This window comes from Nycticebus coucang, chromosome 12 (genome assembly GCF_027406575.1).
Source record: "Nycticebus coucang isolate mNycCou1 chromosome 12, mNycCou1.pri, whole genome shotgun sequence".
Lineage (NCBI taxonomy): Eukaryota > Metazoa > Chordata > Mammalia > Primates > Lorisidae > Nycticebus > Nycticebus coucang.
The window spans coordinates 32,872,820-32,895,535 of NC_069791.1; the positions used below are offsets into that span (position 1 = coordinate 32,872,820).

Sequence of the window (22,716 nt, forward strand, 5' to 3'; positions counted from 1 at the left end):
CTTTTTCCTTTCTTTTTATATGTGTGTTCCTCAAACTCTTGATCTACAGGATGCCCAGTTTTTATAAAGGTAGAGTATACAAAACTTTTTGAGATATGAAAGGGCTCAGCCAGCAACTTCATCTATTTTATTTTTATGAAACAATTTTTGTTAAAAAAAAAACCCCACCCCACATAAAGATAGTTCTGACATATTTTAGATTAAGGTTGAAACAGTTTGTCTATTTTATAGAATGTGACATAATCTAGAAGCAGCATGGGTCCTAACAATAAACATTAGTGGGATTAAAAATATTTTTACAGAAAAAATTTAGAAGCTTTATAAATAGATATTATGAGCCATTAACTTTTTTTTTAATGGGCAAAATATCTCATATTTTCTACTAGTTATTCAGAAAAATTAAAGAAAACAGCCATAAATGTAGTTAGTATTTGCTAATACAGACCAAAAGTTGTAAATGGGAAGCTAAAAACTGTATTCAACTTACAGATGCATTTGATTTGGGCTGCAAGCTGGTTTGAAAACATTTTAATTCTTGCCGTTTTCAAGATAAAAAAAAAAAAAACAGGCAAATCCACATAAAAGTCCAGATTTCCATTCTCTCTTGAAAAATAGGACCTTGGCCAAATGGGGCCAACAGTGGCAATCCCCTTTAGGTGATCTGCTGTTTCCTAATTGGTCAGCCTCTAGCACTGATGCCAGTCACAGTGGTCAGCTTGAAGGGCACGGTGGGTGGAAGAGATGAGGCTAGAGAGATACGCAGAGGCCAGCGGGTGAAGGGTCTTGTAGACCAGTGTGAACTGAGTCTGCCCTTATCCCACAATCACCTGGGAGCCAGTGAAGAGTTATTTAGCAAAAGAGTGATGTGATCAAATCTCTGTTTAGACAGATTATTTTGGCTGAGTATGCAGAAAAATGGGGGGTGGAAAGTAGAGAAACCACTTAGGGATAATTCCTCTTCAGGTGAAATGTACTGCAGTTTAAACTGGGGTGGTAGCAATGAACTAGAAAAATAAATGGTTTTATTCTTAAATTTGAGAAGAATTTGCAATAAATTGATTCCTCCTGGAGTTTGGTTTTCTTGTTCTACAAGATACTGTAATTTTCATTAAATATATATTCTTAGAATTAAAAAGATAAGCTGCGTCCTTCCAAAGATATCCATGATAGCAATAAAGAAGCCCATATTCCAATGATGAAATTCACAGATAAAACGTTATAAAATCATATAAAGTGATAAAATCATGATACCAATAACTGACAGTCACTCTAGTGCAGTAATTACATTACCTCTTCATCTGCCAATCCTTCCTCTTCCATGGCCACTTCTAATTTCTTCTGCCTTTTCAAAGGAAAAAATAAACTTTCATTATGTTCCTAACAATTACCACTTAAGAAATATACATTTATTTATTTGAGTTAAATACTGTAGTTTGCTATGCTTTAAAAAAAAAAAAAACCTTTCAAGATTAATGAAAATAATCACTAAGAAGAGTTTTCTTTCTCAATATGTAAACCCAGATTTCTCTTTCTCATATTAGTCAAATGAATAATTTTCTTCTAATGCTTACTTCACTCTCCTGCCTATATGAATTGTTAGTAAAGGCAACTAATGTTTACTATGGAAAACTCTGTTATCTAATGACCAATCTTCCAAAATCATTAATAATTTCTCAATGTTTATACTAGAAGTATAAAAAGATAACAATAATGACTAAAAGTATAATTTTTTTTTTTTGTGGTTTTTGGCCAGGGGTGGGTTTGAACCCGCCACCTCCGGCATATGGGACTGGCGCCCTACCCCTTTGAGCCACAGGCGCCACCCTAAAAGTATAAATTTTTTTTTTATTTTTTTGGCCGGGGCTGGGTTTGAACCCACCACCTCCGGCATATGGGACCGGCGCCCTACCCCTTGAGCCACAGGCGCCGCCCAAAAGTATAAATTTTTAAGGTGGATATCCACCCAGGTGTTTGAATCTCCTGGCTCTAACATTTATTGGCTGACTGATCTTGTCTAAGTCTTTCACTTCAATTCATAAGCCTAATTTTCCTAATTAATCAAGGAAGGAAGTATGTTCAATGCAACTGAGAGTATTTTAATCCATTAAAAGTCTTTAAAAATTAGAAAGTTGTGTGTGTGCATTTTTATTTCTTATTTTTATTTATTTATTTTCTTTTTGCAATCAAGGGGTACAATGTACTGGTATCATATACAATCTGAAATATTCTCATCAAACTGTTCAACATAGCCTTCATGGCACTTTCTTAGTTATTGTATGTAGACATTTGTATTCTGCATTTAGTAAGTTTCACCTGTACCCATTCTAAGATGCACCATAGGTGTGGCCACATCCATTACCCTCCCCCCTCCCTTCCCCTCCCTTGGCCCTTTCCCCATATTCTTGTGCTATAGTTGGGTTATAGCCTTCATATGAAAGCTATAAATTAGCTTCATAGTAGGGCTGAGTACATTGGATACTTTTTGTTCCATTCTTGAGATACTTGGCTAAGAAGAATACGTTCCAGCTCCATCATGTAAACATAAAAGAGGTAAAGTCTCCATCTTTCTTCAAGGCTGCATAATATTCCATAGTATGCATGTACCATAATTTGCTAGTCCATTCGTGGGTCCATGGCCACCTGGGCTTCTTTCATGACTTAGCAATTATGAATTGGGCTGCAATAAACATTCTGGTACAGATGTCTTTGTTATATTGTGATTTTTGGTCTTTTGGGTATAAACCTAGTAAAGGAATTATAGGATCGAATGGCAGGTCTATTTTTAGATCTCTAAGTATTCTCCAAACATCCTTCCAAAAGGAACGTATTAGAGTGCATTCCCACCAGCAGTGTAAAGTGCGCCCTTTTCTCCACATCCACGCCAACATCTCTGGTTTTGGGATTTTGTTATGTGGGCTACTCTTACTGAGGTTAGGTGATATCTCAAAGTAGTTTTGATTTGCATTTCTCTGATGATTAAGGATGATGAGCTTTTTTTCATGTGTCAGTAGATCATGCGTCAGTCTTCTTTAGAGAAGTTTCTCTTCAAATCCTTTGCCCACCCTGAGATGGGATCACTTGTTCTTTTCTTGATAATACGTTTGAGTTCTCTGTGGATTCTGGTTATCAGACCTTTATCGGAGGTATAACCTGCAAATATTTTCTGCCATTCAGAGGCTGTCTGCTTGCTTTATTTACTATGTTCTTGGTTGTGCAGAAGCTTTTTAGTTTGATCAGGTCTCAGTAATGTATTTTTGGTACTGCTTCAATTGTCTGGAGAGTCCTCCTCATAAAATATTCACCCAGGCTGATTCCTTCAAGAGTTTTCCCTGCACTTTCTTCAAGTATTTCTATAGTTTCATGTTTTAAGTTTAAATCTTTTATCCAGTGAGATTTCTATGGATAAGCGGTGAACTGTGGACCTCTTGCTTCACCCCACAGGTGAGTGCTGTGGGAAGTGGGGACTACTTCCTCAGAGGGACCTCACTGTGACTCTGAACACTCTCTTGCTAGGCAGAAATATTTATTTATTTTTTTGAGACAGAGTCTCACTATGTCACCCTCAGTAGAGTGCTGTGATGTCACAGCTCACAGCAACCTTAAACTCTTGGGCTTAAGCAATTCTCTTGCCTCAGCCTCCGAAGTAGCAGGGACTATAGACGCCTGCACAACACCCGGCTCTTTTTTGGTTGTTGTAGTGGTCATTGTTGTTTAGCAGGCTCAGCCCGTGTTCCAATCCACCAGCCCTGGCCTGTATGTGTATATTTTTAAAACCCACTTTCTATCACAACATTTGTGTTTCTAGGTACAGCCAAGTTCAGTTCTTCTTCGTTGTTTTTTTTTTCTTTCTTTTTTTTTTTTTTTATGGCATCCTTAAAGTTAGTTAAGCTGAGCATTTGCTGGGGTGGGAGTGGGCAAGGTGGATGAAGTCACCAAAACTAGAGAAATGGCTGTGGAATACATTTTATAATCCATTTCCGAGGGAATATTAGTATTTCATCTCTATGGTATTGGTATCTCCTAAACACAAACCTGGGAGAATGTCACTCAATCAGTTTCGTAGTGTCACATACTTTCCAGGATTTAATCAAAAGAGTTAAGGACTAAAATTATCATACAAATTTTTCGGTATTTGTTCTTCATGACAGTAAGTCCAAAGGTAAGCTTTTCCCTACACCATTAAGATCACTTTTTTTGCTTTCTTATGGAAAATTCATAACAAAGTATCTAGTTTGTTCATAAATCAGCACCCCATAGAAAGGATGAGAGTTAGCAACATACTCTGTATCCACACACTTCCTCAGCTCTATCAAGGCCCCTAGGTGTTTATCACACTGACTTTCATCTTTTGTTTACACACTCAACCCTCAGAATGGAATAAGCGCCTAACATCAGGGTACCTTGAAGACTTCGGAGCTGCCTGTTAAATGACTTCCAGTTTTCTTCTCTGCAGAAAGTTTCCACAAAGTAAGACATGATTATTCTGGGAGGAACTCTCAATACACAAGCAACTTTATTCTTCTCCCAATCTCCCCTGCCCCTTTTTTCCTCAATCCTTGCCAAGACAAACACTTCATGAAATCATCCCTCTTTCTGCAAAGATGTAGATCCATAATGTTTGTCCATTGCTACTGTATGCACACAAGAAGATCCATCACTTCTCTTGTACCCTTTTTAAAAATAGTTTTCCTCTTCCCAATGCTCTTACACTTTGTTCTGGTAAATACATGAGTAGGCTTATGCATTTCTCCAATTAGGTTAAGCTTTAAAAATATATCACACATGTATAAACTTTTAGAAAATATGAGCTATTCAGACTCGGTGCCTGTGCCCTGTGGTTAGGGCACCAGCCACATACACTGGGGCTGGTGGGTTCGAACCCAGCCCGGGCCTGCCAAATGATAATAACAACTACAACCAAAAAATAGTTGGGGGGGGCGGGCACCTGTAGTCCCAGTTACTTGGGAGGCTGAGGCAAGAGAATTGCTTAAGCCCAAGAGTTTGAGGTTGCTGTGAACTGTGATGCTACGGCACTCTACCGAGGGCGACATAGTGAGATTCTGCCAAAGAAAGGAAAGGAAAGAAAACATGAGCTATTTAACTTGACTTTCTAGGCACTAAGCTGAGGCTGCTTTTTTTCCTCAATAAGAGCAGATAACTTTATTCTTACTTTCCTTTATTTGGAAATAGAGGAGAAAACTGAATTACTTTAAGGTTTCAGCAAGAAAATACTATGTGCCTTCAAAATTCTGGTGAATGTTTTAAGTGCCTGCTTTTTGAAGAAAAGATGGATCTTTCTTACCTTGTTTTTCTTTTACTTTATTCACTCTCTCATGATCTAATCACTTCCAGAGACTTAATCATATTTAATTCTGCAATCACTGATATATTTCGATTCATTTCTAACTTACTTTGTGCTTTCTATTTTTGTATTTTAATTCTTCAGTTTTTGTATTTCAGTTTTTCTTTTCCTCTTGCCTTTTTTTGATCTGTTTCTTTTCTCATTATATTTTTCCCTCTACTAGTTCAGAAATGACAAACTCTACGTATATTCTTTCAGTGGTTACCTAAAAATTACCCTAGAAATTGCAACATACATACCTAATTTGTCAAGTTTTAAGTTAATCTTTAACCCCTTCCTACAAAGATCTTTAAGAACACGTTAATTCCAATTACTTCTCTCCTTATAGTATGCTGAAAAATATTTAATTCTGATTTTGAATTTCATCAGATATTATCATTATTTTTGTTGTTTTATACAATCTTTGTAGACATTTATCCACCTATTTACCATTTAGATCTACTATTTATGATCACTTTCCTTCTGCCTAAATTGAACCTTTTGGAATTTCTGCTGGTGGTGAACTCCCAGTTTTTGCTTGCCTCTGGCTCCATTCTCATTCTTCTCTTCTTTTAGAACTTTAAGTAAAGATACGTCTGCTCTTCTTACTACTCTTCTCTGTATTTCTTAACTTTCTTTCACGTACTCCCACTCTTAAGTTGATTTCTGAATAATTACTTAAATTTTATTTTCTAAGTCACTATCCTCTCCTCACCTGTTAAACTGCAAATCTGCACCTGTTAAAACTGCAGATTGAACTACTCTGTAGTTAAATCTGTCCAAAGTTAAGTTTGAAACCTGAGCCATCTTCTCTAGTCCTATTTCACTACACTGAACCAGCTTAGTGAAACTGTATCGGCTTGCCTAGGCATAACACTGCAGGCCCAATTTGATAACGTGTCTCATAGTTCATATTTGGCTAGCTGCCCCCACTTTATCAATCTTTCTCACTTGTCAGTTCTTCTCTGTAGTTGTCATCAGTCCTAATTCGAGCATCCTTTCTATTTGCCTGGACTGTATCAATACCCTTTTCTGTTTCTAATTTCCCATCTTGCCCCCAAACCATCCTAGGCATCACAAAGTTCTTTTCCACAGAAAACATTTGTCATCATTTAATTCTGCTCAAAATTCCTCAAGGCTTGGCTCGGCGCCTATAGTTCAGCGGTTAGGGCGCCAGCCATACACATTGGGCTGGCGGTTCGAACCCAGCCTGGGCCTGCCAAATGACAATGACAACAACAACAAAAAAATAGCCAGGCACCTGTAGTCCCAGCTGCTTGGGAGGCTGAGGCAAGAGAATCACTTAAGCCCAAGAGTATGAGGTTGCTGTGAGCTGTGACCCCACAATACTCTACCGAGGGCAACATAGTGAGACTGTCTCATAAAAACCCAACTCTTCAAGTCTCTCCAGTAAGGTGAAAATAGCTACATTAACAAAGTATCCAAGGCTCCCAGGATGTTAAAACTAAATTGGACGTTGCCTGACCTGAAGGTGATTGCTTCTCTCTAATATCCTTCCTCCTGTTCTTTTACCTCTTTTCCCCTCCCTTCTATGCATGTATAAATAGTACTCTTCTCTTAGAGCCCTGGTTAAATGCCATCACTATTTACAAAGCTTTCCCAGTTGCCTTAGTCAAAAGCAATCTCTCTCTCCCTTCTGTGTCCTTCTCTTAGTGATACCTTTCAGTCTTTCCTATAATATCTATGCATATTATCCCTCTTACTTTAAGTTTGCTGAATGCAAAATAACATGTCATTCATTGTTTTATTCTTCCATTCCCGCTGATACACAACACTGTGAATGTTTTTGGCTTAAAGTCATAAAGCATCCCTCTAAAAGAAAGTATAGAGACATATTACAATTTTGTGGTTAGAAAGGGTTTAAAGTATCAATTAACATGTGATGTAAGTATATGAGTACACAAGAACTCAGGAAAATGATTTTGTCAAAATACAAGTAACTAGGTACTCTGTCGGAATGGAAACTTAACTTTCGCATGTGTGTTTATGTCTGACAACAGAACATACAGAAACAAAACATCAGGGATACAATTTTGCAAACAGCCTGCAATAACTGCAGTATGTGTATGGATGGAAAACGTGTCTACACTCACAGCATCACATCTTATTTAACGAGACAACATTGTGACTAGCCTTTACTATACCTTGTTTCTCTCTCTTCATGTTGTAAAATGAGGTTGCTATAAAAATTCTCCAATGTGAGCTTGGCTACCGTCACTCTTTCTCGGGTATGGTTGCTCATAGGAAAGGTTGTTGTAGTCCCTGCCGTCATTGCCATAGTAACAGAAACTGAAACAACAGATAAAAACCAATTATTCAGTAGAAAAAAAAGCTTTCTGTCTCTTATAACAAACTCTGGAAATGTTTAATTTCTACTAAGAAAGGTTCTACCCTAATAGTCACACAGCCAAAACCTTCATATGACAAATAATACAAAACCAGGAAAAAAAGGAAAAGATGTGCTACTTCCAAAGCAAGAGAAATTAATATTATACTGGCAAAACCAGGGGTAAGTTACAGTAAAGAATTACCAGGGGCAAACCACACATAATACAGATACATTTTTCACACAAAAGGTTAATACTAATCAGGCATTCAAAACAAGAAAATGTGATCTATTTCTCTTTTATTACTAAATAGTATCTATAAGATACTGCTCATTTACCCCTGATAAAACATTAAGCCTCCTAAGAGTTAAGGTAGTTTAGTTAAATAGTAAGCAACAGCCTCTGCCATAAAAACTCTCCGAGACAGGAAGGACTGTAGCAAAGTATGCACAGCACTGGTCCAAAGCAATTCTTATCTGATTTAGGGGAAAACTACATTTAGAAACATGGACACACACACCCCCATTTCATTCTGAATTCTGTGTCAATCCAGAAAATCCTGTAACAAAATGTAGTATGCTTCTCCAGAATGTGATTCCGTTTTATTTTCCAAACAAAATTCAAGTGACTATAGAAACCTGGCAGGAAACACAAATGTATGAATCAAACCTGGTAACAAAACGGAGATTGTGTGACCTGAATTGGACAGTATGTCTGTCAAAGGCATTTAAGTGCCAACTTTTTTTTTTTTTTTGTAGAGACAGAGTCTCACTTTATGGCCCTCAGTAGAGTGCCATGGCCTCACACAGCTCACAGCAACCTCCAACTCCTGGGCTTACGCGATTCTCTTGCCTCAGCCTCCCAAGTAGCTGGGATTACAGGCGCCCGCCACAACGCCCAGCTATTTTTTGGTTGCAGTTCAGCCGGGGCCGGGTTTGAACCTGCCACCCTTGGTATATGGGGCCGGCGCCTTACCGACTGAGCCACAGGCACCGCCCCATTTAAGTGCCAACTTTAAAAACTATGGGGCTAGCCAAACAAAGGTCTGATTTGAAGATTACCTGGGCAATTAGACAAGGAGCAAAATGGCTGCTTCAGGGGGGACAGAATGAACTCTGGTGGCTGACATGGGTATGAGCAGTGACACTAAGAGACTTGCCTACCACAGCCACATCTGGACCAAAAAGACTAGAACAATTCATATATTTAAGTGGCTTTGCCATTCCAAAAATAATCTAGTTTGCTGAGAGTGACCACTGCAAGTTTCATTCCTGCTGGGCATGGTGGCTCATGACTGTAATCCTGGTGCTCTGGGATGCCAAGGGATGGACTGCTTGAGCTGATGAGTTCAAGACCAGCCTGAGCAAAGTGAGACCCCCGTCTCTACTAAAAAACAGAAAACTAGCTGGGCATGATGGCACACGCCTTTGGTCCTAGCTACTCAGGGGGCTGAACCAAGAGAATTGCTCAAACTCAGGAGTTTGAAATTACTATGAGCTATGATAACATGGCACTCTACCAAAAGTGACAAAGTGAGACTCTGCCTCAAAAAAAAAAAAAGTTTCATTCTTAGCTAGAAAGTATTCCCCCAAAACTTCCACCAACACCCAACACCCACCTTCTACATGAAGATAATGACCCCAAGATGTGGACCTGAACTGGACTAGATTCCAGGGATGACAGCATGAACTAAGAGAACTTTCTTGTTCTTCAGTGTCAAGCAGGTCAAGTACAGGTTGAAAGTGAACAGTTTAACTAAGGCAAATTCCTAGTTCCACTCTTGTCTGAATTTATATCTCAATATATTGCTTGAATGTCATACTCATTATGTCTAAACCTGAACCTAAAGTTTTGACAGTATAAACTATTCCTCTGCTGAGAAACTACTTTAAATCTTTTCATAAAAAGAAACTGATGGTGTCACTTGTTTAAAGCCATACATGGCTCCTCACTGCCTGCAAGCATATTGGCTTAGCAAGATCAATAACGACAACCCCCATACACTGAGTGTGGGAATGTAGCAGGAACTTTATGATATTTTACTCATTGATTTTCCCTTTTTTTCTTCTAAGGATTTAGGATAATGGCACTTCCTAAGCACGACTGCCTTTCATATTCGCAACAGCCCTATAAAGTAGGGAACTGAGGCTTGTTAAAGTCACACAGCTAGTGGACTGTGGAGTCACAACTAACTCCAACTTTCTAGCCTCATCTGCAGCTCTTCCTCACCACTCACTCTTCTCCCAAACACATGACTCTTTCATGCCTCCAAGCCCTCACATGACCTATCCCTGAACTGTTACAGCCTCCACTCTCTGCAAGTGTGTTCCCTAACATTTGTACCAGTGTATCTCAGGTACTGATGTTTATTGCTCCATTTGCCTGTCCTATTAAACTAGAAGCATCTCTCAGCAAGAACTTTTCCTGGTTCATTTTTAAACATTCACCATAACAGCACTGTATCTGACACCAGTAGACATTAGTGAATGACTGAGTGACCTATCAAGTGGAGGTGAGGATGACAGTTGAAAGGATTAGCAAAAAGTAAAGCAGTATGTAGAAGTCAGCTGATAAACAATTGGGGAAAAGGAATTCACTGAACCCGGGAGTTAGAATTTCAGAAATCTAATAATCCCAACCCTGCTAATTAGTGATATCGTCTTATTCAAATTACCAGAACACTCTGAACTCAAGTCACTTCTCCCTTAGACAGGAATTACAATATTTGCCCTGTCTGGTTCAGAGGTCTGGCCAAAGGCCGTCTAAGACCACACACATGAAGTACAGAAGAGAGCTATGAGGGCGCATACAGATGTCAGACAGGATTTCAAGCACTAGTTTATTAATGTGCTAGCTGCTTTAATAATAATGAATGTTATTTTTTTCTTTTCTTTTTTTTTTTTTTTGTAGAGACAGAGTCTCACTTTATGGCCCGCAGTAGAGTGCTGTGGCCTCACACAGCTCACAGCAACCTCCAACTCCTGGGCTTAAGCGATTCTCTTGCCTCAGCCTCCCGAGTAGCTGGGACTACAGGTGCCCACCACAACGCCCGGCTATTTTTTGGTTGCAGTTTGGCCAGGGCCAGGTTTGAACCCGCCACCCTCAGTATATGGGGCCGGCGCCCTACCGACTGAGCCACAGGCGCCGCCCATAATGAATGTTATTTTTAAAAACAATAAATAAGGATTAACTTAGATGTAAAACTTGAAATTATAAAAATCCTAGGGAAAACTCTCTGGATGTGGGTCTTAACAAAGAATTCATGACTAAGACCTCAAAAGCACAGGCAACAAAAACAGAAATAGACAAATGGGACTTAATTCTACTAAAAAGCTTCTGTACAGCAAAAGAAATAATCAATTGAGTAAACAGATAACCTTCAGAATGAAAGAAAGTATTTGTAAACTATGTATCCAACAGGGGATTAATATCCAGAATTTATAAGGAACTCAAACAACAAAAAACCCACAAATAATCCCATTAAAAGTGGGCAAAGGATACATTTTTCAAAAGAGGACAAACAAATGGCCATCAGACACAAGGAAAAAATGCTCGACATGACTAACAGAGAAATGCAAATTAAAACCACACTGAGGTATCTTACATTAAGAATGGGTAATATCAAAAAGACAAAAACAAAGGATATTGCCAAGTATATGGAGAAAAAAGAACTCTTACGTACTTTTCCCTTGGTGGGAATATAAATTAGCACAAACTCTACAGAAAACAGTACGGAGATTTCTCAGAGAACTAAAAGTACAACTACCACTCCAGCAGCTGCAGTCGTGAGTCTCTACCCAAAGGAAAACACACCCACGCGCAAACGTTTACCACAGCACGATTCACAGTCGCAAAGATATGGAATCAACCTAAAGCATCCATCAGTGGATAACTTGGTAAAGCAAATTGTGGTACGCACATAAGGGAACACTACTCAGCCACAAAAAACAGTGCAATCAGGTCTTTTCCAGCAACACGGATGGAACTGGACGTCATTATCTGAAGCGAAACAAGTCAGACACAGAAAGACAAATGTCACATGTTGTCACTCGGAAGTGGAAACTGAATAATGTGCACAACACCTGGATACAGAGTGTGGAATGACAGATAATGGAGACTCAGAAGCTTGAGGCGTCGAGGTGTGGTTGATGATGCAAAATTACTTAAGTACATTACTTGAGTGAAGGACAGCCAAAAAAACCTGACTTCACCACAACACAATCTATGCATATAACAAAATTTCACTGTATGCCATAATTTATACAAATAAAAATAAATATATAAACTCAAAAATTATCATGACTAAGTGATTTTTTTTTTGTCTTTTGAGACACTCTCACTCTCACCCTGGGTAGAATGCCATGGCATCACAGCTCACAGAAACGCCAAACTCTTAAGCTCAAGCAATCCTCTTGCCTCAGCCTCCCGAGTATCTGGGACTACAGGCGCCCACCACAATACCTGGCTAGAGCTCAGGCAATCCACCTGCCTTTGGCCTTCCAGAGTGCTAGGACGGCTAAGTGATTTTTAAGGCCTAAGCTGCTCTTACTGGATTGCTACCTGAGGCAATGCTGCTGAACCCTTTCTAGTAATAATTTTGTGTTTCAGGACCAGATGCAGAAAGGTCAAAGGAGGAAAAGAGCAACAAATCACCAGTTTATTATCTGGGGCTTGCTTGTGAGTGGGAAAGGGAAGATGGACTGGAAGTTGAGCAGTTCAAGTAAATTTAAGAAACCCAGAATGTGGCTCGGCACATGTAGCTCAAGCGGCTAAGGCACCAGCCACATACACCAGAGCTGGCGGGTTCGAATCCAGCCAGGGCCTGCCCAATGACAATGACAACTACAACCAAAAAATAGCCGGACATTGTGGCGGGCGCCTGTAGTCTCAGCTACTTGGGAGGCTGAGTCAAGAGAATCGCTTAAGCCCAGGAGTTGGAGATTGCCATGAGCTGTTATGCCACAACACTCTACCCAGGGTGACAGCTTGAGCCTCTGTCTCAAAAAAAAAAAGAAACCCAGAAAGTACAAAGTTAAACAAGTTTCTTACTGTAAGACTTCCCAGCATCTTTAATCTGCTAATAAGCATCTTAATATCTCAAAAGGGAGAGGTATACAATTTGCAGCAGTATCTAGGGACCCTCGTTTAGGCATATAAACTTAAGTTCACAGATAACTTCATGTCAAACACTTCATGGTACTAATGAACAGGGAAATGTCTAGAAGATCTGTAGCCAATAAGGGAATTTTCAAAGTGGTTTGTCAGGTCCTAGGAGGAAAAAAGGTCAAGACCCAGCTGTAGTCAACCAAAATTGTACCTATTCCTTTACAACACACACACACAAAAAGGCCTTTTATAAATGCCTTTTGGAAAAAGCTCAGAGAAATAACACATTATTTACAGAGCTCAGTGTTTAGTTCCTAAGTAATGCCTGCAGAAGTCGGAGAGAAGGATGTAGGATGGACGCAGGGTGTGGCCCTGAAGGGAGCCGCCTGGTAGAACAGGCTGCCAAGGGGGAAGGTCTGGCATTCCACTGCCAGTGCCTCAGGGAATCAAATTCTGGAAGCTATTTTATCTTAACAAAGTTCACAAAAGAATGATGTACAAGACAGAATGGCAACTTATTGATTTACACAGTAAGAAATTTAGTAACAAGGAATAGATACTTGTATCTTATGGCAAATGCATTCCATCCTTATAGGTGAGTTAGATGTGAAGACTTAATTAGGATCAGAAGATTGCTTTCAGAGGACTGTCTGGTGAGCACAGCATCAAAACAAAGAGAAATGTTACTCAACTTAGCTGTTTAAATATTTAATAGCAGCAGGATAAGGTAGAATCTAAAAAAAAAAAAAAAAAAACCAAGACACCAAGACAGATGGCTATCTTGCCTCAGCTGCCTCTGTCCACTGGGAAGTGCTGGGGAGAAGCCAATATTAAGCTCTACTGCTAACCCAGCTTTCTCAGAATGAAGCAAAATTGGAGGCTACGGGTGGGCAAAACTTCTGAGAAATACTACTAAGCAAAACATTACACAAAATTTTTGTGAAACATACAAAAGTATTAGGAAATTTAAAAGAATTCCAAGAAACAAGTCTGCATTCACAGAATAGAGACAGAGCTAGGCATAATGGCACATGCCTCTAGTCCCAGCTACTCCAGAGGGAGAAGTGGGCGGTGTGCTTGAGCCCAGGAGCTCAAGGCTGTAGTGTGCTACGGTTGCACCTGTGAAGAGCAAGATTCCATCTCTAAAAAAAGAGAAAAATAGTACAGAAGTAAATACCAGGTCATTTTAAGATAATATTTATAGACCTGAGGTCTTTATATAAAAGAGGTATAGGCAAGGCACAGTGGCTCAGGTCGGGGAATAGCTTGAGGCCAGGAATTGGAGACCAGCCAGAGCAAGAGCGAGACCCTGTCTCTACAAAAAATAGAAAATTAGCCAGGCATGGTTGAGTGTGCCTATAGTCCCAGCTACTCAGAAGGCTGAGACAGGAAGATCTATGAAGTCACTGCACTCCAGCCTAGATGTCAGAGTGAAACACTCTCTCAATTAAAAATAATTAATTAATAAGTGTAAATAGAAGATAGGTTTCTTCCATCATAAGATACTCCAAAATCCAGAGGTGGATGTCGAATAATGAAAAATGACTTTTACACACTATGTAATTTTATCATAATTACTATGTTCTTTCCATTCTAGTTATATACACATGTATGCCTTACTTGAAAACCAATTAGAACAATTTCTATGTCTATTTATCTTTGTAACAAAAGCATGATAGCACTTAACAAAATGCTGAGCACCACAGTAGGCACTCTGCAAATAATGGTGAGTAAGTGCTCAAATGTAATGGACTTTAAATTATATATGGGTTTCATATATAATAATTTCATCTAGTTTAAAAATACAGACTCACTTGGTAATTGTTTACCCTTTAGAAACAAATCTTACTTAAGACGCACATTTGCAGAAAAAGTCAAAAATTCTACCCTTTGTCATGATTAAACAGTATCTTTTTAGAAATTAGCTTTAAAAAAATTATTTTCTTGTCATGAAATACAAATACTTTTAAAAATTTAAATCGTACAAAAACTAAGAAGTGATCAAATTATACAAAGAATGAGTTACATGATTAGCACTTATTATATTGCAAATTTACTCCTCTAATGGATTTAACACTGTTCTTTGTCTTTTATGAAAGACCTTTCTTTAGCCAGAAAAAGAACAGGATACAATCTGCAAGTCTAGAATTCCTGGACTGATAAAAACAACACTAGGTGCCCTTGAATTTCCTGTTCACATCGTGTTTTCTTCAGACTGCCCTATTCATAAACGGAGACACTACCAATAGTTAAGTCCAACATTCTTTAGTTTATCAAGCCTGGGGAAAGGAGATAACAAATCTGGCACTCACGCCACTTATAAATAGATGCGGTGTCTCCAACCATTTACCATCAAACTCCTAAAGAAAAACAACAGAACTGCTTTACCTGACTATAAACAAACTATTTTACTGGTGAGTTCACCTCAGTTTTCATATACCACATTTCAGGAGTGTCCTTAATGCTACTGTACAGTCTTGCAGTATAATATTTCTCCTGAACTCATCATCCCTTATGATCATAATGCCCTGGGCTACAAGTCCTCAGCTACTGAATATGCTGGGTCCCTAAGGATAGAGCAACCATTGCCTCATGCTTCTCTGAGGCATAGTCCTAATAGCAAGAATTCACAGTCAGGTGAGGGTTCAAGTCCCAGAACTTTTACTAGTTGTATCATTTCCAAGGAACATTTTTTGCAGATGTGCAAAATTTGCAGATACTGTATGCTGGTACAACTTGAAGACTGATAAAACAGTTCCTGCCCTTAGGGAGTGCACAATCTTATGAGGACACAAAATAGGGTGAAACTGGCTCTTCGAGAGGAAGGCTGTCAGAGGTTTCATAGAGGAGGAGTTACCTGAGCTCCTCTTGGAGGGGAGGGACTGGAGAGTTTACTCCGCAGAGGAGTCCATCTCACTCAGCTGTGAGGCACAAAATAAAGACTGACACATCTGAATGTACACATGGGTTGAGCACATGGTTGAATGGCAGAAAATACAGACAGACCTTTTTGCCATGTAAAAAAATTATCCTGAACATAAATGGGAATCATTCGAGACCTTTAGTTACGTGAATAACAGCCAACACAGAAGATCTGTTGAGTGTTTACCCAAGTACTAAGAACTTTTCTAAGAATGTTCCATGTTTTAATGCATTTAATCCTTCTAACCAGCCATTAAATCCTATCTGATTTGCATTTAGGGATAGATCATGCCAGCACAGGGAGGACGGCCAAAAGGACGAAGTACAGATCAGACTAAAGGAAGTAAATCCAGTTAGGGGACCTCAGTAACGAATACTTGGGGCTTACAAACTGCTAATCTGCAAGCATATTTTGTGTGTCTTATGCAATAACTTAGCAAGTGGAAGATTTCACATGAAAGTCCAGATTTCTGGTTCCTCTTGAAAATTCCAATCTGTCAACAATGAGCTCACACTCCTACCTAGAAACAGGTGACTCAGAAAAGCAACTTTCTACTCCTCACACACACCCAGCCTCACTTCATTACCTGCCTGCCTCCTTTACTGTTTGCCGTTACAGAATGCTGCAGATAGTGCAGAAGAATGGCAGCCAAAACTAGGACAGGAGAAGAGATGGGGGGAAGGGCTCAGACACGCAGCAGGAAAGACCGAAATCTATACTTATCTCTGGGTTGCAGACTCGGATGAGTGGACAAATGATGATCCCCTCAATAAGGATAAAGGCAAGAAGAGCTAACTTGGTGGGGAAAGAAAATAAAGTTAAGGCTGATCATCCTCGTCTGAGTTACTCGATCTACCCCAGGAGACGGCAAAGGCCAGCCTGACAGGGTTGGTGTGAAGCCGCCATGGCAGCAGGGCCCAGGAGGAAAGGCCAGACTGCCTGGGCTTGAATTCTGGCCCACCCACTCATTAGGGCAACTTTAAGCAAAGTACTTAAACTCTGTGAACACTTCGGCTTCCTGCTAAATAAAGAAAATAAAGGCCAGGTGGTGCCTGTGGCTCAGGGAGCAGGGCACCAGTCCCATATACCAAGGGTGGCAGGTTCAAACCCGACCCTGGCCAAAACTGCAACAACAAAAAAATTAATTAATTAAAAAAAATAAATAAATAAAGGCCAACCTATATACATGCTTATTATGTTACCATTAGACTTACCTGTTCATTATATGAAAGTTAGTGTTGGTAAAAGGACTTAGAAACGGTGCCTGGCACTAAATGTCATACATTTGATAAATCAATAAAGGAGTGAAAAAGGAGTTTAGACTAGCCTGAGCAAGAGCAAGACCCAGTCTCTACTAAAAATAGAAAAACTAGCCAGGTGTGGTAGCAAGTTCCTATTGTCCCAACTACTCAGGAGGCTGAGGCAAGAGGATCACTAGAGGTTGCTGTGAGCTATGATGTCATTGCCCTCTGTCTAAAAATAAATAAATAAATAATCAATGTCTCCTGTTTATTATTAAATGATTAAAAGCATTAATTTTCTCACTTTCTCTATTCAATCTTCCTGCTCAGTCCTGCGTTGAGCTGCTGTCCTAGGAAGTTAGTTTATAAATTTAGTCTTGAATAGATACCCTCTCCTAGTCTTAAACCTAGTCTTAAACGTGGCTTAACAAATTAGATTGCTTTTAACAGACAGAGAAGAGAAATGTATCAGAAAACATATGTCAGTTTCTAAAACAGAAACTTTTGAAGTGAAAAACAAAAAAAGGACTATTGGTAAAAGCCTTACTAAAAGTTAGCGGGGATTTATTTGGGGTTGGAACTCCAGGTAGAAGAAAGTGTTACAGGGAAGAAGCAACCACTTCCCTCACAAAGCGGAGTGATTCCCACGAGGGGACACACGGCCAATTTACGTACAACCTCTTTTCCGTGTTGGTGAAAGGGCTTTCATTTGCTTAGTTAGCATGGCCTCCCCCATTTGGTGTATGCCTGTTCTGGCTCACCAAGGAACAAATTTCATAAACATATTCAGCTTTGCTCCTTTTGTGAGTCATAAGCTCGATGATGATACTGCAGCTAACATTTTTATTTTCAAAGTCGTTTTAGAAATAGACACTTTCCTATTGACAAAAATATAGTTCAACAGCTGAGTTCCCAGAAGCTTATTTGGTTATAGTAATGCTGTTAATGGCAGACTACCTAAGTATGTTGATCCAAGTAATTACCAAAAATCCCTCTGAACATTATATTCTTTTTAATTTGCAATGAATGGGAAGTGAAAGTGCTTATGAACCAAATGTAAACAATTAAACTAAGACATAAATATTCCAAAGCAGTAATTTTACCTAAAAACTGGACTATTCATAGGTCTTAATGTTTAGATAAGGTATCTCCCTATTTATCTCCAACATACTGTGTTCAGAAAGTAGCAACTTATTCTTATTTACAAATTGTTCTATTGCTATATCCCTATCTAGTAATGCATTCAATTTGTCCGCCAAAGACATTCACCTGAATCTATTAAGTCACAGTTAACTTAAAAATATAAGCTACATCAGCCAAAATACCAAACAACTTCAAATATTTATAATTTGGCACCTCAAGGGGAAAACAAAAAAAGAAACCAATGCCAACTTTTTTTTTTTTTTTTGAGACAGAATCTCACTATGTTGCTCTTGGTAGAGTGCCATGGCATCACAGCTCACAAACACCCCAAAATCTTGGGCTTAAGTGATTCTCTTGCCTCAGCCTCCCAAGTAGCTGGGACTACAGGCACCCACCACAAAACTCGGCTATTTTTTGGTTGTAGTTATCATTGTTGTTTGGCAGGCCCAGGCTGGGTTCGAACCCACCAGCTAGGGTGTATGTGGATGGCGCCCCAGCCACTGAGCAACACATGAGCAATAACAGAAACATACTTGTTTTCATCAGGCTAAAAGAGAAATAAAGTCATAATTTGCAAGAAGGGGAATGGAGGTATGGGGGATTTGGGGGAGGTAGAGTGAGCATTTCAAAGTTATTTGTAAAGGAGGAAATATTCCTAGGTAAAATAAAACAATAAAAACAACAGGAAAAAATATGAATTTAAAATATTTGAATTATATATATAATTTATTAACAATATTTATAATATATTAAATAATAAATTATAGACACATGAATTATATATATTTACATATTATGTAGCTTTATTTTATTCACATTTAATTTATATGTAAAATTTATGTATCTAGAAATTTATAGAATTTATAAATGCAAAATTAATAGCCTAAAAAATTTTAGAGAGCACGAGAGAGCGAGAGAGATTAGTGATCTAGAGAACTCTGGGCCTCCAGATTTAGCCTATGTCTCTGAACTTGGGGTTTGGATGAATGAAATGAACAAAGAAGAAATCTAATGTACCCAGAAAGATCTATCCTTCCTTTTGCCTTGTCAGCTAAGCTATGCTTCCAAACACTTGCAGTAACCCACCCTCATGAATTTTCTTCTATATTTCTCACTTCTGTTTAAAAAAAAATATGGGTCAGTGGGCTCAGCACCTATAGGTCAGCGGATAGGACACCAGCCACATACACAGAGCTGGTGGGTTCAAACCTGGCCCAGGCCTACCAAACAACTACAACAACAAAATAGCTAAGCATTGTGGCGGGCACCTGTAGTCCCAGCTACTTGGGAGGCTGAGGCAAGAGAATTGCTTAAGCCCAAGAGTTTGAGGTTGCTGTGAGCTGTGACACTACGGCACTCTACCGAGGGCAACATAGTGAAACTCTGTCTCAAAAAAAAAGAAAAAAAAAATTATGGGTCAGTGAAAACTAAGACAAATTATTTTTTAAATAATGAAATTTAAAGTCTAAAATCTGTGCTTTAAAATGTTAATTTTTAAGATACAAATTTGGAAATGAAAAATAATCCTGCTCACAAAAGTAGAAAGGAGGAAGAGATGAAGAATGACAAGCATAAAACACATTAAGAATAACCTTGATTTCAAAAAGTTTGGGTCTTTTGTGAGAAAACCTAGGAAGAAAGGAAGGAATTATTAAATTAATGGTATTGGAACAACTAGGGATCTATTTGGGGAAAAAAATCAGATGCTCATTTCACTCCAAAAGGCAAAATAAATTCCAAATGGTTCAAAAGGGTGAGCATGGAAAGGGAAGGAAGAAATGAAGGGAAGGAAGGGAAGAAATAAAAGTAAAAAGAAAATTAAACTTAAAAAAATTATAAAATGTTGCTGGGCACAGTGGCTCACGTCTATAATCCTAGCACTCTGGGATGCTGAGGAGAGCAGATTGCTTGAGCTCAGGGGTGGGAGATAGCCTGAGCAAAGCGAGACCCCATCTCTAAAAATAGGCAGGCATTGTGGTGGGCGCCTATAGTCCCAGCTACCTGGGAGGCTGAGGCAAGAGGATCACTTCACCCCAAGAGTTTGAGGTTGCTGTGAGCTATGATGCCACGGCACTCAACCTCAGGGTGACTAAGTGAGATTCTGTTCCTTCCCCAAAAGTTATAAAATGTTGACAAATAAAGTCCCATAATTCAAAAAAATTATAAGAAAATATAGATGAATAACTACTGGATCTTGGGAAGGTAAAAAATTATCCTAAAAAATCACCACAATGAAAAATAATGCTAAGTTTTACTGTATAAAAGTTTGAAATATACATATATGTACCATATATCAAACAGGATTAAAATATAATAATTTGGGGAAAAATAGTAGTGTACATTATAAGTATATATTTAGAATACTGATATTTCTTAATGTACATATAAGCTCAGGTCCAGACCTAAAAAGGAAGGTTTGGTTTTCTAGAAATGGAGGAGGCAGGAGAAGCATGAGGGGCGGACATTAAAGGCCCTACTTGATAATAAAAATAGCCTAAAACACAAAAATCTTCAGTTTTACTAAGTCAAAGACACGAAAACTTTCACATAATGCAGTATGTTGCTACTATATCAAAGTAGCAACCATTAAGGAGAAAAATACCCACTTGATGGGTCTTGATGGGTCAAGTCTGCCATGAGATGCCTTTCTTTTTTTTTTTGTAGAGACAGAGTCTCACTTACCGAGGGCCGTGGCATCACACAGCTCACAGCAACCTCCAACTCCTGGGCTTAAGCGATTCTCTTGCCTCAGCCTCCCGAGTAGCTGGGACTACAGGCGTCCGCCACAACGCCCGGCAGTTTTTTGGTTGCAGTTTGGCCGGGGCGGGGCTTGAACCCACCACCCTCGGTATGTGGGGCTGGTGCCTTACCGACAGAGCCACAGGCGCCGCCCGGAGATGCCTTTCTCACATACCATCTGTGCTTGTGTTAACTGGCTGGGATATAACCCTTCCTAAAAGAGAATATGGTGATTTATACCAAGAACCATAAAGACACTTTCATCTTTTGACATACATAATAATTCCAAATTCAGGATCTATCTCAAGGAAATTACCAAAATTAGAGCAAAAAGTTATAGGATTTAATAAAAGCATTATTCAAAACAGCGAACAACTTAAAGAAAAATGTTTAAAATTAGGGGAAATGACTGATAGAATAGTGGCAGCATAAAATGCCAGGAAAAAAGAACACAGAAGAAAAGTTTTTTCCCCAAAATGTTAACAACATGAGAAATAATGTTCAATAAGTTAAGTAGGATACAAAGTTCTATCTTCAGGTACAATGTGAACTCAACTATATTTTAAAAAAAAAAGAGGGGCGGTAGATTATGGTATGAAAACAGTGTGAAATTATAGATGATTTTTGTCTTTCATCACTTTTTGAATTTTTTAAAATTTTCCATAATGAGAAAACAGCCATTTTTGTCATCAGAACAAAGTATTTAAGAGTGATCTTGGGAGGGTGCTGAAAGCAGGGGCAGTAAAGGGGAATTAGCCTGCACTGCTCTGCACACAAGTGGTTTTTCAGGTAGCATTATGCTTCAATTTTTTCCTATGAACCAAATTCTCAGTTCTGATTTAGTGGAAGATCATGAAGAACAGCAAAAAGAGTTGGATGTCTTGGAACAAAACTAATGACAAACAAAAAGAATAATGGGAATTCTGAAGAGAGGTTTTCGGTCCTATCTTGTACTTCCTTTTAGGCAAATAGTTTTTAGTGCATATTTATACCTGTGCATATTTACAAGGGTTGAAATTGTCACACTCTTCTCAAATAGCTTTTCTACTGATGACTCCAAAGGTCCATATAAAAATCAGGGCAACACAAAGCTTAGCTAAATTATCTTCTAGTCTTAGGCAAGGTAAAGGAGACTCCTCCAAAATCATACAAAGAAGATAAAGACAAAATGAATGCTCTAGCTTTAAAAAAGATGCCTACTCCCCTCTCCTCCTCTTTTGCTGGCTTTGAGGAAGACAATGCCTAATTCAGAACATCTGAATGGACAAGGCAGGAGGGGCCTGAGTGTGGCAGAGCCACAAACCTGGGAGCAGCCTGAACACCTGCATTGATTAAAAGCTTGGGCATCTTTGAACACTTTCTTTTCATTTTTTAAAAAAGTAAATTTCTAATAGGAAGAGACAGACAGATAGACTGACCAAACAGACATTTGCAACAAGATGAAACTTCAAAACAGACTGAGTTGAAGTGAGTATGTAAAATATAAATTTCCCAAATAAGCACATGACTTTAATTAACAATGTGAACTCATTTTAATTTTCTCATTCGTTCAAAACATTTAAAGTTTTTATGCTTCTATATCACTGAAGAGCTTCAGGAAAGACTTACATGCATTTCTCAAGAGTACTAATTCCATTTTTATATTTAGAAACAAGGTCTCACTTTGTTGCCCACTCTGCAGTGCCATAGTACAATCGCTCATTACAGTCTCAAACTCCTAGGCTCAAGTCATCCTCCTGCCTTAGCCTCCTGAGTTGCTAGGACTACAGAAGCATTCCACCACACCCTGGTAATTTTTAATTGTTAATTTGCAGAGATGGGTGTCTTACTGTGTTGCCCAGACTGATCTCAAACTCCTGTCTTCAAGTGATCCTC

General features: G+C 38.8%; 1 protein-coding gene across 6 annotated transcripts in view; it reads right to left on the reverse strand.

Moving 5' to 3' along the window:
- STK38L (serine/threonine kinase 38 like) overlaps positions 1 to 22,716 on the reverse strand; it is an 86,124-nt gene that overhangs the window by 23,168 nt on the left and 40,240 nt on the right. For 5 of the 6 annotated variants that reach the window (XM_053554076.1, XM_053554078.1, XM_053554075.1 and 2 more), the window contains exons 2-3: positions 7,507 to 7,651; positions 1,291 to 1,342 (exon numbers count right to left, since the gene is read on the reverse strand). In XM_053554076.1, coding sequence (XP_053410051.1) covers positions 1,291 to 1,342; positions 7,507 to 7,640 — 186 coding nt within the window. In that variant the 5' untranslated portion in view covers positions 7,641 to 7,651. Of the gene's footprint in view, positions 1 to 1,290; positions 1,343 to 7,506; positions 7,652 to 22,716 lie in introns of those variants that run through there. The other variant, XM_053554079.1, reaches the window with a different exon arrangement.